The following is a 14,677-nucleotide window of genomic DNA, read 5'->3' on the forward strand; positions in this document are numbered from 1 at the left end:
GAAGATGGCATGTCATTTATGGGAGCTGAGAATGCAACACAGATTTTGAATATAGGACTTCAAAAAGATTATTATTGTCTTTCTTTTAAAGCAGTGATCTTCAATTTTCTTAGCTTTACAGACCACCAACATGTTTCCCATGGAAATGTAGATTTTTGTGTTCTGCTGAGCATAGGACTGGTTATTTTGTTAGTTGTCCCTCACAGACCTTTCATAGTAATGCAGGGAGTCCTGGGATAACAGTGATAGTGTAAGCTGAGATCACAGTGCAAACGTATTGCACTATTCTGTCCTGTTCTATAGATACATGCAAAGCAAAACACATATGATCACATCACTGGGACGTTGTGTAGTTCTAGACAAACGTAGTGGATAAATGTGTGTAAATGTGCTAAAAATGTAAACTGGAGTAAGCAGTACTCCCATATCTCATGTCATTGCTGTGTGAATACACATAGGATGAATGGCTAGGTGATTTGATATTGTAGTAACTGGACTCAGCATTACAGAGGCACATTGGTAATGATAAGCCAGGGAGCCAGGGCCTTCCTGCTACGCTTAGATGGAGGGAGCTACTGCAACAGAGCATGAAGGTCCTCCAAAGCTGCTTACCTGAAGTAAGTATGCCATGTAGTTTACCCTAGAAACATCTGAATTCGGTCTCACTTCCCTTTGCAGAGAGAACAGGTTTTCAGCTGAGACCAGCTGCAGGACTGCTGTCTGCTCGTGACTTCCTTGCCAGCCTGGCATTTCGTGTCTTCCAGAGCACACAGTATATAAGGCATTTCTCTTCTCCTATGCATTCCCCAGAACCGTAAGTTTGATGCTTTGGCAAAATCCATCCTTAATGTGTCGGGGATGATTCTCTTGGGAACAGCTCTGGAGCTCTATCCAGTAGTCCACAGAATGAAACAATTTGAGAAACTGGTAGCTGGAGAGTTAGAAGGGGAAGTCATGCATGGGAGGGTGTGGGTCTCTGTCTCTCTTGCAAAGTTGTCTGGGGAAGGAAAAGACTGGAGAATATCTGGTTTAATCTTTTCATCCTGCCTTCAGTTACCATCTGCTGGGGTTTGATTCCCTGCTGTGAAACTCTCCCAGTAAGTGCTGGCCAGACAACAGCAATTACATTTCATGAGAAATTACAAGTTCACAGAGACGTTTTTGTTGTATGCTGTAACAAAACAGGGGCCTTTCAAAGTTGTTGTGACATAGGAGACTAGTACCCGTGCCATCCCAAGTGAGACAATAGCCAGGGTAGCGGGGGGCTGCTGGCTTCCTATGGCAGGCAAAAGGGAATGCCCTGTCCTGCTCCCTCCAGAGCGAGGCCAGGTATGGAGGCAGCTACTGTGGATCAGCACTCACACTCGCTCCACTTAGGGGTCTATTGGCTAAAGTCCTTCATGGGAAGTTCATGTAGAGCAGGAAGAGAGACATTTCTTAAACACAAAGGTCACTTGTTTTCCAGAGACTGCTGCCATGAGTTATTGGGTCACGTTCCCATGCTAGCTGACAAGGAGTTTGCCCAGTTCTCACAGGTAAGAAGCTTGTTCTGCTGGTTGTTAACCAACTGCTCTAGATAGCAGACCAGAAGTGCCTCAAAGGCATGGAGCTCACCATATTTGAAATGCTGTTTTAAGTAAGACTTGTTTATGCCTGAATCACAACCTCCAGTTGAGTGGGCTAGCAGGGCCTCAGGAGACTTTTACTGCAAAGGAGTGGTAGCACTGCTCCCTATGGATGTGATGTAGAAGAAAGGGCAGACAGTGCTTGTGAGACTTCTCTGTGGGAGGGCCATGTCAGTTTTCAGAAGGATTCCAGTGGAGCCTCTGTGGTGCTGCGTGTTTGAGTTGTACCCACTATGCTGTTCCCCTGGCTTCCATTCCTACACCACAAGAGCCCAACCAGCAACAGCCATCGAGTCCCCAGGATGATTCTGTCTCTAGATGTACCTTTTTATCTCACATGATACTTTAGTTGTGCCCATCACCATGTCTTTCATTAAGGATGTTTTTCCTTTTGCAGCTCACCAGATTCTCACAGCATTGCTCACACTTGTGAGGAGGCTCCAAAAAGCAAACAGAGCTTCTTTGTACAATAAAGGCCTATTTAGTATGAGCAGTCAGTGTCAAACCCAAGTGAACTCAATGACCTCATATAATGAAAGACTTCAGAACTATCAATGTGCCTCAAAACCATAGCAGAGAAAAGAAGATAACTCATATTCTAGGCTTATCGGTCAGTGGTCAGTATGGAAACTGGTAATAAGAGCAGAGGGGTTACATGATGTAGGTCCTTGTCAGAATGTCTTAAAAAGAATGCCAGTTCACCTCATATAATGTGGTTTCCAGTTGTGTTGACTTGGATAAACGCCAATTTCTATTTTGGTCATAAATATTGGTTATTATCCGATTCAGTTGACTAGTACTTAAAATATCCTAGTGGTCTATAATTTATTCAGGGAGAAATCTCTTCAGTTTAGTTCAATACCAGAACTGAATGCTCATTAGAAATAAGAGATTATAGCAATTCCAAAACTTTCAGCTTTCCTATTTTCCCACCTATAACACAGACTATACAAAATGGGATCACATTAAATGAATTTTCACATTTCACTTTTATTTTTCCCCCAAAGTATTTTCACAGTTGAAATTCATCCCATGAAAACTGTTTTTTGTTCCATTCAACATAAGACAATGAATGGTGAAAATCCCCCAGTTCTGTTTGTTTGTTGCATGATATGGCTCCTGGGATAACTAAGAAGAGACATCTAGAGATTCCTATTGTGAGAATAACAATTAACAGGGAGCACAGATGAGAGTAAACAGAATCCTCCCTGCATAGATCTGACCCACTTGTAAGAGCTGTCAGAAAGAGAGTGAGAGACAGAAAGGTAATGTCAAAGATAAAACCCACCTTGCTGTCCTTCCTTCTCATGCCTCCCTATAAATCTCTGCCACGGACAGTCAAGCATTAAGCCAAGAGATGGTTAACTTTACACAGAGAATGCTGAGGATTAAAGACTCATCTAATGTGGCTCTCAGTGCTATGTAGCTGGGAGCCAGGGAGAGGTAGGCATCCTGGAAGCCATGGAAGGTCATTTTGGGTGACAAAAACAATGAATAGTTCATGCTATTCATGCTAGAAATGATGTGGTCCTCCCTCTTCCCCTCTTTCTCTCCCTTGGGCTGAATAATCACACTAGTGTAACACTGCCTGCTTGCTTACTTGCTTTAGGATATTGGACTGGCTTCTCTTGGATCATCTGAAGCGGAGATTGAGAAACTGGCCACAGTAAGTGCAGATGGCAGTTTAATATCCGAGGCAAAACCCAAACAATTCACTGCATATCCCTTACTGTGCAGGGAAAGGTCTTCTCTAGTGTCTGAGACTAGCCACAGAAGTGGGAGCATCAGCAGGATTGTGTCTTCTCATCCACAGGTTAGGGACATGCTGGAGCAGGGACTGGAATCCCTCTGGGGGAGCCCAGAAGCATGTGATTCCAACTGAGAAAATGCTTATAGTTTTTGCTTCTATGAGAATATATTGCTGAAGCTGATTTTCTACAACTTCAGCCACAGCAGGGTCCCAACTCACTCTCCAGATTCACCTAATCGGCTAGATACCCAAAGTGATTGCCACATTTTCTCCTATGAAAGTTGCAAGGGACCATCAGAATTTGGTGCACCCTGTATTCATTAATCTCACAGAATAGGTGAAGTTTTTAAAACAATTTGATAGCAGGTACCGTCCTTCAGTTCTGAGTGACTAGCCTGTATAACATCTACCAAAATTATTTTTCCTTTTTTTTCCTGATAATGACAGCCATTTCCCAGTCTTGATGATTTTCTCAGGGGAAGAGAGGAGCCTTACCCTCACCCAGATGAGTGAGGCTAATCCAGGAAAGGGGGTAGATAGGAGGAGAGTGTCACTCCTTAAATTCCTCACCCAGCCCACAGCCCCACTCATGGTGAAGTGGAACTTCACTGTGTTAAGGACATCATGGCTCACCTAAAATCTACCTGCACATATCTGTCTGTGGGTAAGGACTAGATAAGACTAGCAGTATTTTTAGAGTTTGAAGAGCAAAAGGTACCAGTGCTGAATTTTTCATAGCATCAGCCAGGTCCTGGGCTGGTGATGTGAGGGGACTATGCAGTGACATGCGCACATTTCCTCTGCAATTTCCCCTCTCTGGGTCTAGAGAGGCTACAGTAAGATTAAGATCCATGCTTTTGCTAAGATTAAAAGAAGTAGGCATCCTGGAGAGCTGTATTGCATCATTACCCAGATCTTGGTGGGACTTTGTAAAGGCCAGTGGTTCACATAGCATTTCTCTGCAACCACCTCTCCCTGAACCTAGACTGCCTAGGACTAGATTAGAGGTAGGGTTAAGGTTAGAAGAACGATAGTTCTCATACCTGAAATTGTCATAGCATCATCTAGGTTTGGGAGAGGTAGAATAAGGGCAGCTTTTGAAAGGACTATCTGCAGTTAAGGATCTGTGAGAATACAAATTTGTAAGAGCCATTCAAGTATTCTAAACTGTAAACATATTCTGGATTAACATCTCAGTCTTCAATTGTTTAAAAGTTAAACATCTGATCTAGTCTTATTAATTAGGTTACTTCACTAGAAAGTGAAGGTAGAGAAGAACTTGTATTTGCTATCCTGACATAAATGTCTAACATAAGTTCTTTTTTCTCTCTGGAAGTTCCTATCATTCTCTATCCATTATAAAGAAAACGTAGGTAACTAGATTATATTATTTGGCAACATTTAAGCAAACTAAAAGATTATTTAAAGAACCTTAACTTTGCTGGTTGCTATGGTCTATAACATTTGTAAGACAAACTTCGAAATGCCATTACTTCATCCAGTCCATGGACTTCTCCAAGCAGGTGGATCTGTGCACAAGAAATGGGAAATTGCCAGTGTTCATGCTGTTCACAGAGTGCCACTAGTATCATGTCTTGTACTCTGTTAAGCCAAATACAAGATATCTAAGGAAACACTGAAAAAAATTCCTCCTCCTCCCAAGTGTCATTCTCCAGTCCAAAAGACTGTCTGCTAAATGGGGAGATACTGGAAAGATTTTTCACTGTGAAATAATAAGAATCAAGATTATTAGCGCAACAAGGATGCAGAATTATTAGATGAACTTTAGAGGAAGCAACTCAGGATTTTGCAGAAATAAAGATCCTGGTATGCTGTTTCTTCAGAGGTGAATTTGCAGGCTAAAACCAAGCTGTCAAGACATGTGAGATAGGGTGGGAGAAAGAAAGAGAAGGTAAAAGGCAAAATAGACAGAATAACATCGTTTCACATTATATTACAAATTGCCTGCTGTTCTTTGAGAAGGGTGCTGAGAATGCAACACTTATGGCTAAATCGAAACCAAGGTCCAGTCCTACCTATGAGGCAACAAACGGCTGTGTCCCTAAAGGAACCTTGAAGAGCTGAGACACAAAGACGTATTCTTGAAATGCCTCATGTTATCCACGTTTTTCTTTTGCACAACACCTATCCATCTGCTCAGGTGTCAGGTTGTGTCCAAAACTGCTCCTTCACTGTTCATTTCCTTAGATGCTATAATTAGGGAAGGACTAACAGGTTAGCAGGCCCAAGAGTTGCTTTAATCCCACTGCTGTCCAGCAGGTAAAGAAAGTATTGTCCTAAGCATACTTAATTGCAAGAAAAGCCCAGAGAGGTTTATCTTTATTTTCTACTGGAGCATGCTGAAGATGTAACTGGAATAATCTTAAAGGGCACATTGCTGCTAAGTGTTAAGTCATTCTTCAGTTCTTCTGAATGCTATCACACAGACAAAGATGGAGGGAAACATCCTTTCAAGGACCTTTCCTAGGGTCTTGAATCCTCTACAGGGGTCTACCTGTCCTTCTAGGGACTACGGGTTAATATCTGTCAGCTTCCACTGACTGTAATGAAGCTCAGGGCTAAGAGGTTGCAAGGTAATATGTAGCATTTTCCAAAGAAAGAAGGTCATAGGACTTTATGGCTTTATTTACCCATGTAATTATCATTAGCATTGTTGTTTGCTTGTTTGTGGTTGTGTTTTGGTTTTGTGGTTTGTTGTTTTTTTTTTTTTTTTTTTTGGTGAGGGGAGTGAGATTAAGAAGGATGACAAGTTTTGAAAAAATATGTTATAATTCATGTGTGTTATGTGTGTGTTATGTGTTTGAAAGAAAAGATAATTTTCTTAAAATATACAACTACAAAATTTAAAGATACAAAGACATTAAGCAATAAGGATAAAAGAAAATTAGAGGAAAAATGAGCAGCTTAAAAATGAACTGCCTGTTGAAACTGTTTTTCACAAGTTGTTCTTATTACCAGCTTTATTGGTTCACTGTAGAGTTTGGTCTTTGCAAGCAAAACGGATCGATCAAAGCTTATGGGGCAGGACTGCTTTCGTCTTACGGGGAGCTTATGGTATGTGTAAAACCTATGGTATTGAAAGATTTCTATGATCCGATTTTCTGAACTCTCTGGTAAAAGTAAAATATTGTTTCCTCGCATAACAATATGATTTAAAATATTTATTTCTCTTTTTGCAAAGAAATTCATTCTCCTTTCCCAGAAGCTACTGAGTAGAGGAAAAACTACTGTAGGATTGTGCCTGTCTTCCACCTAAAGAGAAGAAATGCAACAAAAACAACCATCTTATAAAGAAATAATTTGCTTCTTACAGCTCCTGGCCAGTGACTTAAACATAAAACTCATGCACGTTTCTGAGTTACTCACTAGAGGGCAATATCATGCCTGTTATGAACTCTGCTACTTTATCCATGCCATTGACATTCATGTCCATACGACTCAGAAAGGCACTGACTGACTGGAGCAAATAAAGTGTGAAGAAACTGTAAATAGCATGGACACTGACAAAAAGAAAATCCTTTAGAGTTCTACATTCCTAAACAAGTTTCAAAACTAATCCCAGCTCAAGTTTTATGTAGATGAAAATCTGCGTACACAGGTTTGATACTGCCATTCCTGGACAGATTAACTGTGGAAAGAGGGACTGTGCACCTTTACAGAAAGCTTACAGGTTTCCCCTTCTTTGGACAAACAGCTGACAGCAAAACCCCTAAACTGGTACTAGTAGCTCTCAAGAGCTTCAGTTTGTGCAGATATTGGATGATTTATTTGAATTAGTAAGAGGCATAGGAAAATAAAAAGCACTCTTTTCATGCATTTTTATAAAATAGAATTTTTTTTTTTTTTTTCCATGGGAGATATAGTTTAAGCTTAACACATAGACACAACAGCTTAACAGCCAGCTACATGATGCATTTACATGGAACCATTGCTGGATTAGCACAGCTTGGACTCTCATAGCTGGAAAGAGTTGGGTCATCATGATGATAAATGTACTACAAAACTCTCCTAATGGCATACAGGTCAGACTGCTTCCCAGTTGATCGACAGAAGGAAGCAACAACATGTTAACATATCTCAAGACATTTATAACAGGAGTCCCAACAGAGGAGTAGTTGAGATTTAACATATAGAAAGGAGAATCCTCCCAGACATCAACCTTCATTTTATCATTGGTTTTCTCCCAACACTTGCAATTTGGAGACTTTCGGGAGGAAACTCTGTGGTACATGGTTTCTAAAGTTTTCTTTATCGATAAGCTGAGAGATCTGCATGCCCAATGGTCCTCTAGAGAAATAAATGTGTCTTCCTTTCTACATAACAACCTCATCTTGTGCTTGACTGCTAATGGACAGAAGCAGAAGTCTGCTAGCACTATTGCAGCATTCATCTGTACAACAGTGGAAAGTGTTGTAAAACAGTGAATCAGTGAGCTCCCCTACAAATTATGCTCCAGTGCAATGTGTTTGCTTTATGTCTATCTGCATTCTGGTTAAGGCTGAAGCAACTATTTTTCTGAAAATCCTTCAATACTTGCTATATTCACAGACAACAAACAGGAAACCTAAGCTTGCTTTTATCTACCTGGTAAAACCAAAAATGTCCTATATCAAAGTACAGTTCAAGGCAACTTTTATTCTACTCTACCTGCCTGAATACTTTATCATTTTAAATCAGGGTACTAAAGGGCAGAGGTGTTCATGTCTACAATACCTATGTATTACTAGCTTTCATAATAACATGCACCACAGAATCTATCCACATGATGTTATCTCCTTCTTCTGTTTAATTTCAACAAAGATGAAGGTAAAAGTTGTATCAGGAATGCTTGCTTTTGGGGGTTAGAGTTGAGTGTACCAGACTTGTGGTCACTCTTTTCTTTCTACACATCTATTCACCAGGCATCAGCAAGCTCTTCTGCTTTTTATTAAAGTTGTAGGCAAGAACTGCTTTTTCACAAAACGGTGCTATATAACACAAAATTATAACTGCATTTCAAATTCCCTACCTCTAAGGTTGAAAATGGAAGTAGTAACTATCTTTGAGTTGATAAAGGGTAGATTCTTGTCATTACTTTTATCATCAGTTGTTGTTTGGTAACGCTGCAGGATAAACTTTTGGTACAGCTGGATCCACCTGGGTCTTCATCCCTCATATTCCTGAAATTACATGCGGATGTGATAGCATTCAATAAGTAACGAAAAAGGATTATCTCCCTTCCAAAAGTGTGTCCATCTTTCACTTAACACCTAAGATAATCTGAAGATGGGAAGTAGTTCACCAGCAATGCTGCTATGTGCTCTGTACAATCCTTATGTGAGCTCAACAAGTTCATCACTGTGCAGCTTTTGGGACAGCAGCTCAGTGATTTCTGTGCACTACACCTTGAGCATCTGAAACTTCTCATACACAAATTAATTATAACCATGGCCTTCATTGCTGAAGTTTCCTTTTACAGCTCACTGATTATGTCACAGATTTTTAATTGGAATGAAACTGAAATACAGAAATGTTTCCATTTAATCATTCTAGTCTGCACAAGCATCTGATTCTAACTTCTGTATAGGCAGTGGCAGTGTGAATAAAGTGCCGAGGTCCGAAGTACCTGCTAGCAACTTGAAAATGTATACCAACCATTTCTTTCACAGCTGAAGAGAGGAAAGATATGTGGTGCAATGTCTATTTTGAAGAAGGGATTTTTTAAGAAATATAGCAGTGGCTAGACAGTTTTGTTAGAGAAGATGAAGACTGGAAGATATTGAGGCGCATGATAGCCTTCAGTTTCTTGCAAAGCTCATTTTGCATTCTTAGACTGGCTCATGAGAAAGCTCTGGATAAGCTTTGCTACTGCTTAGGAGAAAGCCATTGTCCATCCTGATAATGATCTACCAGTCTTCTCAGTATGGACCCAGATGTCGGCTTGTGCATGGAGGCCCCAAACTTGATTCCATATAATTTAACTGATTGGCATATCTGACACAGGAAGGTTCACTGCAGCTCATGTGACAGAGGTGACACTTTACAACAACCCATGCAAAGGAGGAGTTTGCTCATGACTGAAGGTTTCTGAACCAGGAATAGCAGGATGATTTGGTCACTGAGGAGGCAAAAAAAGCATGAGTTACTAAGGCTAGTGATTGTCTATGAGACATCTAACCAGCTGGAAAGGGTCAGCAGCAGCGCGTGCAACTGATGTTATGTGAAAACTTAGTATCAGCAAGGAGTCTGGGAACATCCCTGAGCTGCAGCCTGGATTGATGGTCTGTGGGTGTGTGACTGTAATCCAGGGAACCACAACCTGAAATCTTCAAAATGTTTTCCTCTTCTCCATAGCATGCAGTCTGGCCAGTTTGAACTCAGCTTCAGATAATTATTTTCTGTGGATGAACTGATCCTGCCCAAACTCAGGGTGTTACTTGGGAGAAAGGCAGAGATGAGAGGTAGAGCTAGACATCTTCTGCATGAGACTTGCACTTGAATCCATGTTATCTAACAAATCATTTAGTGGTAGCAGCTAGGTATCAGAAGGGACAGGATAACCATACCCAAGTCTAAACTGAACAGTTGTAATGGGTCTGACTGCTGGCCAACCTTGCCTCCTCTGAACTGTAAGAATTCCTCCCCAACAGTTATTGGTATTCCACTATTTATTTCATTATATTCTGTCAGCTGTTCTACATTATCCAAAATGCTTCTCCTGTTAACACCCAGCTGGACTCTGTCCTATATACAGTAAAATCTATGGCTCATACCACACTTCTGGCAGAACTCTGTGCTACATATGCTGTTCTTGCAGCACAAGTACTTAACTTGTAGAGGCCTTTAAGGCCATCCGGTTTCAAGCTGAACTTCCACTGAAATCAATGGGATTTCAGTTATGCTTGAACACTGACAGCATAGCAGGACCCCTGTCAGGTTTTGAGTTTCTGAAATCTTTTCCCATTAGTCCCCAGAGCTTCTAAGATTATAAAAGCAGCCTCACGATTGTGTATATCATCCATCTTAGACTGTATGAGTGCTCTCCAAGGTTTATTCTTCAATTACACACTGCAAATGAAGAACAGGAAAAACACCATCTTTTAGCATTTTATATCTTGTTCTTTTTTAGTTAAAAAAAAAAAAAAAAAGTACCCTGTATTAATTTCTGCACCAGTTCTGCAGCAAACTGGCCTATTGGTTAAGGCAGGCCTCTAGTGATGGAGAATTCAGCCTCAGTTCAGTGAAATGTCTACAGTCTGCCTAAGGGTACTGTCTGAGTTTTTTCCAGTTAGCAGACTGAGCTGAAAGTCTTGCGCAGTGTCACCCACTCTTACTAGTGTCTTACCAGTTATTTACAAGTACCATGGGAGTTGGCATTTTAGATCATAAGATAGTGACGGGAGCCTTCTGAAGACTGGGGAAGAAGAGAGAAAGACAAACAGACAAATCTCAAAGAAGGGGTGGGTGCTGAAACACTTTCCGTAGGTGGACGGTGCCCACTGTCCAGGCAGAAGGTGGAAAGAAAGTTCTCAACATTGACTGGGATGGGCTACCTTTTTCCTTTTTGTTTGTACCCAGGACACTTCACCAAAGTGGCCATGGCACTCACCAACCTGGCCAATTGGAGGCCAAACCAGATTTTAAGCACATCTGTGGTGCAGTTCGAACATCATGGGAGCTGAGCTATTTTTAAACTATCTCATTTGGGTTTCAGGGACAGACAAACTGTGCAGGAACTTGCTTTAAGCCTGACAGGACCCTGTGCAAGTACTAAACAACCAACACCAATACCTATACAATCACACTGTCACCAGCTCTGCTGCTGGATTGTTTAAAAGGTATCTCCAGTGTGTGTAAACAAATGATAGATGAGCTGACATAAGCGACTTCCATAATTCTCCTGTCTGCCTAAGGGAACGATGTAGAAGAAACTGACCAAAACATATAGAAGAACCTCTGTGGGCCCAAAACACAAACATGCACACACAGGGCATAGTGCATATTTACATCTTGTGTTTCAGGGAAGCTTTTAGGCTGCTTAACTGGCATGGAAGCTGTGCAGAAAATACCAGGAGTGTTCTATCTGTTCTTCAGTGCAGCAGGAAATGTGAGATTGGCGACCTGGCCTGAGAGCTTAGAAACAGTGCTGCACAGGGCTGTGAAACTTCTCTGATAGTGGTTGAAAAAAGCAGCATGATATTATTTTTTCTTTTAGATATTCAGATTTTGGGAGGTGGCATAGACTTTCCCCTCCCTGTCTGAGAAGTTGGTTTATGGTACCAAATCATATGTCACTCTAATACAGGAAATATTTTTCTTTCCTTTTTTTCTTCTTTTAAAAAGTTATTTATTATTTGTTTTATTGATTGATTGCTGATTATGAAAAGCAGGTTTCACTTCTGAAAGAACAGAAGTTGATATTACCTTTAACTACACCACAAAGGGCATTTCAAGGCCCAGTAGGCACTAGTTCTTGCTATGTTCATTCACCTGCTCTAACCTGTGTTGTTCTCCTTACAAAGTACGCTTTATCAAACAAGCCAGAGTACAAGCCCTTTGATCCAGAAGTGACTGCAGTTCACCCCTATCAAGATCAAGATTTCCAGCCTGTCTATTTCATAGCAGAAAATCTGGAAGATGCCAAGGCCAAGCTTCAGTAAGTAAAATGTTTGTGGGTGTTTTCACTAATAGGGGCACACCAGCTTGAATCCTAATCTCAAATACATCTACCACTACTGCAGTTACCACGCAAGGCTATCTCACTGCACACTTCGTCTGCACAGCGGGATTTTTGACAACAAGGCTAAATATGAGATTATCTCAGAAAAGCTTCATAAAAAGTCATAACTACATATTGCTATGCCCTGCCCCATGCTTCATCTCAGCAGTGCCTCATTTTAGCAATTTCTGCAGTAAATTCTGTAACTGAGTAGAGCACAATTCCACAGTTGGCGTGCCTGTGCGTTAGTCCATACAGATAGCAGGTCATAGCAGGTCATGAAGAACTGATTTACTCAAGGCCATATGGAATTTTCTCAGCAGACTCAGGAATTAACATGGATCTGCAGGGGGCTTAAAAACAAGATTGCCTTTCTCCTCTGATTATATCTGTATATAAAATGCAGAGTCAGCATTCACAGGCAATCTAATTTCTACAAAGTAGCTGACTGCAATCTAAGTAACATTACTTCAAATTAGCTCAGGTTGTTTCTAAATGCATTTCTTTGACTGTGTTATGTTATGCAGTAAGGAGATTTTAAAAATGTATTTCTTTTTAAAGTAAGCAGAGTTTAAATTCCAGCTGTCATCTCCAACAGTTAGAACAACATGACCAATTCTGGCTGGAGGCAGAAGGCTGGTTGTGGAGCTACTGGGGAGCATGTAGGAGCTGAAACGAAGAATTTATTAGAGGAAGAGAACCTTGGCCAGACTTCTTCCCTACTCCCCCCGCCCCTTCCCCAGCAGCATCGTCTGCTGGGGTCATAACAATGGCAAATTGGGCCTCTCATCTTAAATATGAAGGTTCACATTAAATTATTAATGTGTGTAAAAACACGACTGAGAAATCACTGGCAGAAGAGAGGATTTTCAAGAGCATTAGATTCAGACAAACCTGAAAAGAACTTACAAGGACAAGGAATACACCATTCTCAGATTCTAATTTTTTTCATACCTTTTTTTTGAGATAGTTGTGCAGCCAAAGCTGTTGAAAATAATCAAAGGCAAAAGAATCTGTCAGAACAGAAAACATAGGCACCATCAGTACAGGGGGTTCCTATCAGTATGTACTTAATGGAAACTTTGTCTAAAATGGCAAGCAACCATGTTTTTTCTTTTAATAGAGACAGCAAAATAGCCCAGGATGCCGAGTATCAACAGGCTTTTAGAATTTTATGTAGAAAGAGCTACTCCAGGTTATTTCTTGGAAGTGAAGGCAGTAGACATGCTGTGTTCCTGCATTCCTCAGCTTGTGGTTGTAATAACTCTGAATTGTGTTAGAGCTCTAAGAGCACAGACAGGTCTGAGCCAGCCACGCTGAAAAGCAAGACACTGCAGATCTCTTGGGCTGCAGGTAGTTCAGCCATAGGGGGAATGTACTGTACCAGACAAAGTTAAGGAGCAACAGGGAGGAGATGTCACAGCAACCTCTGCACCCTGATAGGTCCATGCCTACATACTGAGAAATTAGGTCCTGCAGCTTTTACACTTAGGAAAATGGCTTCTGAGCTAGCAGTTCTGTCTTCTTCACCCACAGAAACTACGCAATGAAGATCAAGAAACCTTTTTCTCTGCACTACAACCCATTCACCAGCAGCATAGAGGTTATGAACACACCTCAGAAGGTCAAGAGGGCACTCTGTCAAATGAAAGAGGAACTGAAAAATCTCTGCTTGGCCCTTGAAAACCTCTCTTAAAACTACAGCAGTACTTCTCACCTATCACTGGGATATTTGTAGATGGTTCCAGCATTTGCAGACTTAGTGATGAAGTTGTAGTTGCATGCAAAAATCTTCAAGACACAAAACAGCTCTGTCAAGCTAATCTTTCCACTGTAATTTATGCTGCTGACTTAGCCATGTTAATGAGTTCCTATTGAGTATGTCTCAATGACAAAAAAGACCAAATTACTCCAATTTTTGGTAGGTGATAGGAGCTACAGCTCTCTGGAGTGTATTTATCTGTTATTATTGGACTCTTACAGGTTTTTTTTTGTCACCTGCCACCTTTTCAAGTTGTCGCTAAATAGCACAGTAACTCTTCAGCTGCACAGTCTTTTACTTGCTGCTTAAATGACATGGTCACAATCTTCTAGGTTGTCTAGCTGCCTACAGTTAGAAGTCCTTGCAGCTAGCTCATTTCTGCTAGAAATCACTATCAGCTATTGTGCTCACAAATTATGAAAGGTTCCCTTACAATGTGCAAATGCAAGACTTTGCAAGAGGAACCCTTTACTTCTTATTTATTTTTTAGATACTCGTCTCATTCTGTAGCCTTCAAATATGGTGAAATAATTTCCTGTCATATTTGAGACCACATAATATTTGTCCCTTGGCTAAAAAAAAAGGCAGGAAATTATAGACCCATGACACTCTGTCTCTGTCACATACAAGGATACATAATTTTAAAGGGAAATTTGGATTCTGGGAAAGAAATTCACGTGTAAGGAAGGATTTTCAAAGAAGCCTTTAAGAAACAGAGCCATATTGGTTTTTCATGGGATTTGGATACTGCTGGAGACCTTTAAAAATCTTTGTTTCATATTGATGTAATGATGATTGCGGTAATACCTAAAAGGCCAAGT

At 40.7% G+C, this 14,677-nt stretch overlaps 1 protein-coding gene across 1 annotated transcript in view; it reads left to right on the forward strand.

The window, feature by feature from the left end:
* The window catches only part of LOC136101265 (tyrosine 3-monooxygenase-like), a 31,416-nt gene extending 17,626 nt beyond the window's left edge, over positions 1–13,790 (forward strand). The window contains exons 8-13 of the mRNA XM_065837306.2: positions 679–814; positions 1,466–1,535; positions 3,235–3,291; positions 6,355–6,450; positions 11,898–12,031; positions 13,631–13,790. Coding sequence (XP_065693378.2) covers positions 679–814; positions 1,466–1,535; positions 3,235–3,291; positions 6,355–6,450; positions 11,898–12,031; positions 13,631–13,790 — 653 coding nt within the window. The remainder of the gene's footprint in view (positions 1–678; positions 815–1,465; positions 1,536–3,234; positions 3,292–6,354; positions 6,451–11,897; positions 12,032–13,630) is intronic.
* Positions 13,791–14,677: the final 887 nt, after the last annotated feature.

Source organism: Patagioenas fasciata, chromosome 1, assembly GCF_037038585.1.
Source record: "Patagioenas fasciata isolate bPatFas1 chromosome 1, bPatFas1.hap1, whole genome shotgun sequence".
Classification (NCBI taxonomy): domain Eukaryota; kingdom Metazoa; phylum Chordata; class Aves; order Columbiformes; family Columbidae; genus Patagioenas; species Patagioenas fasciata.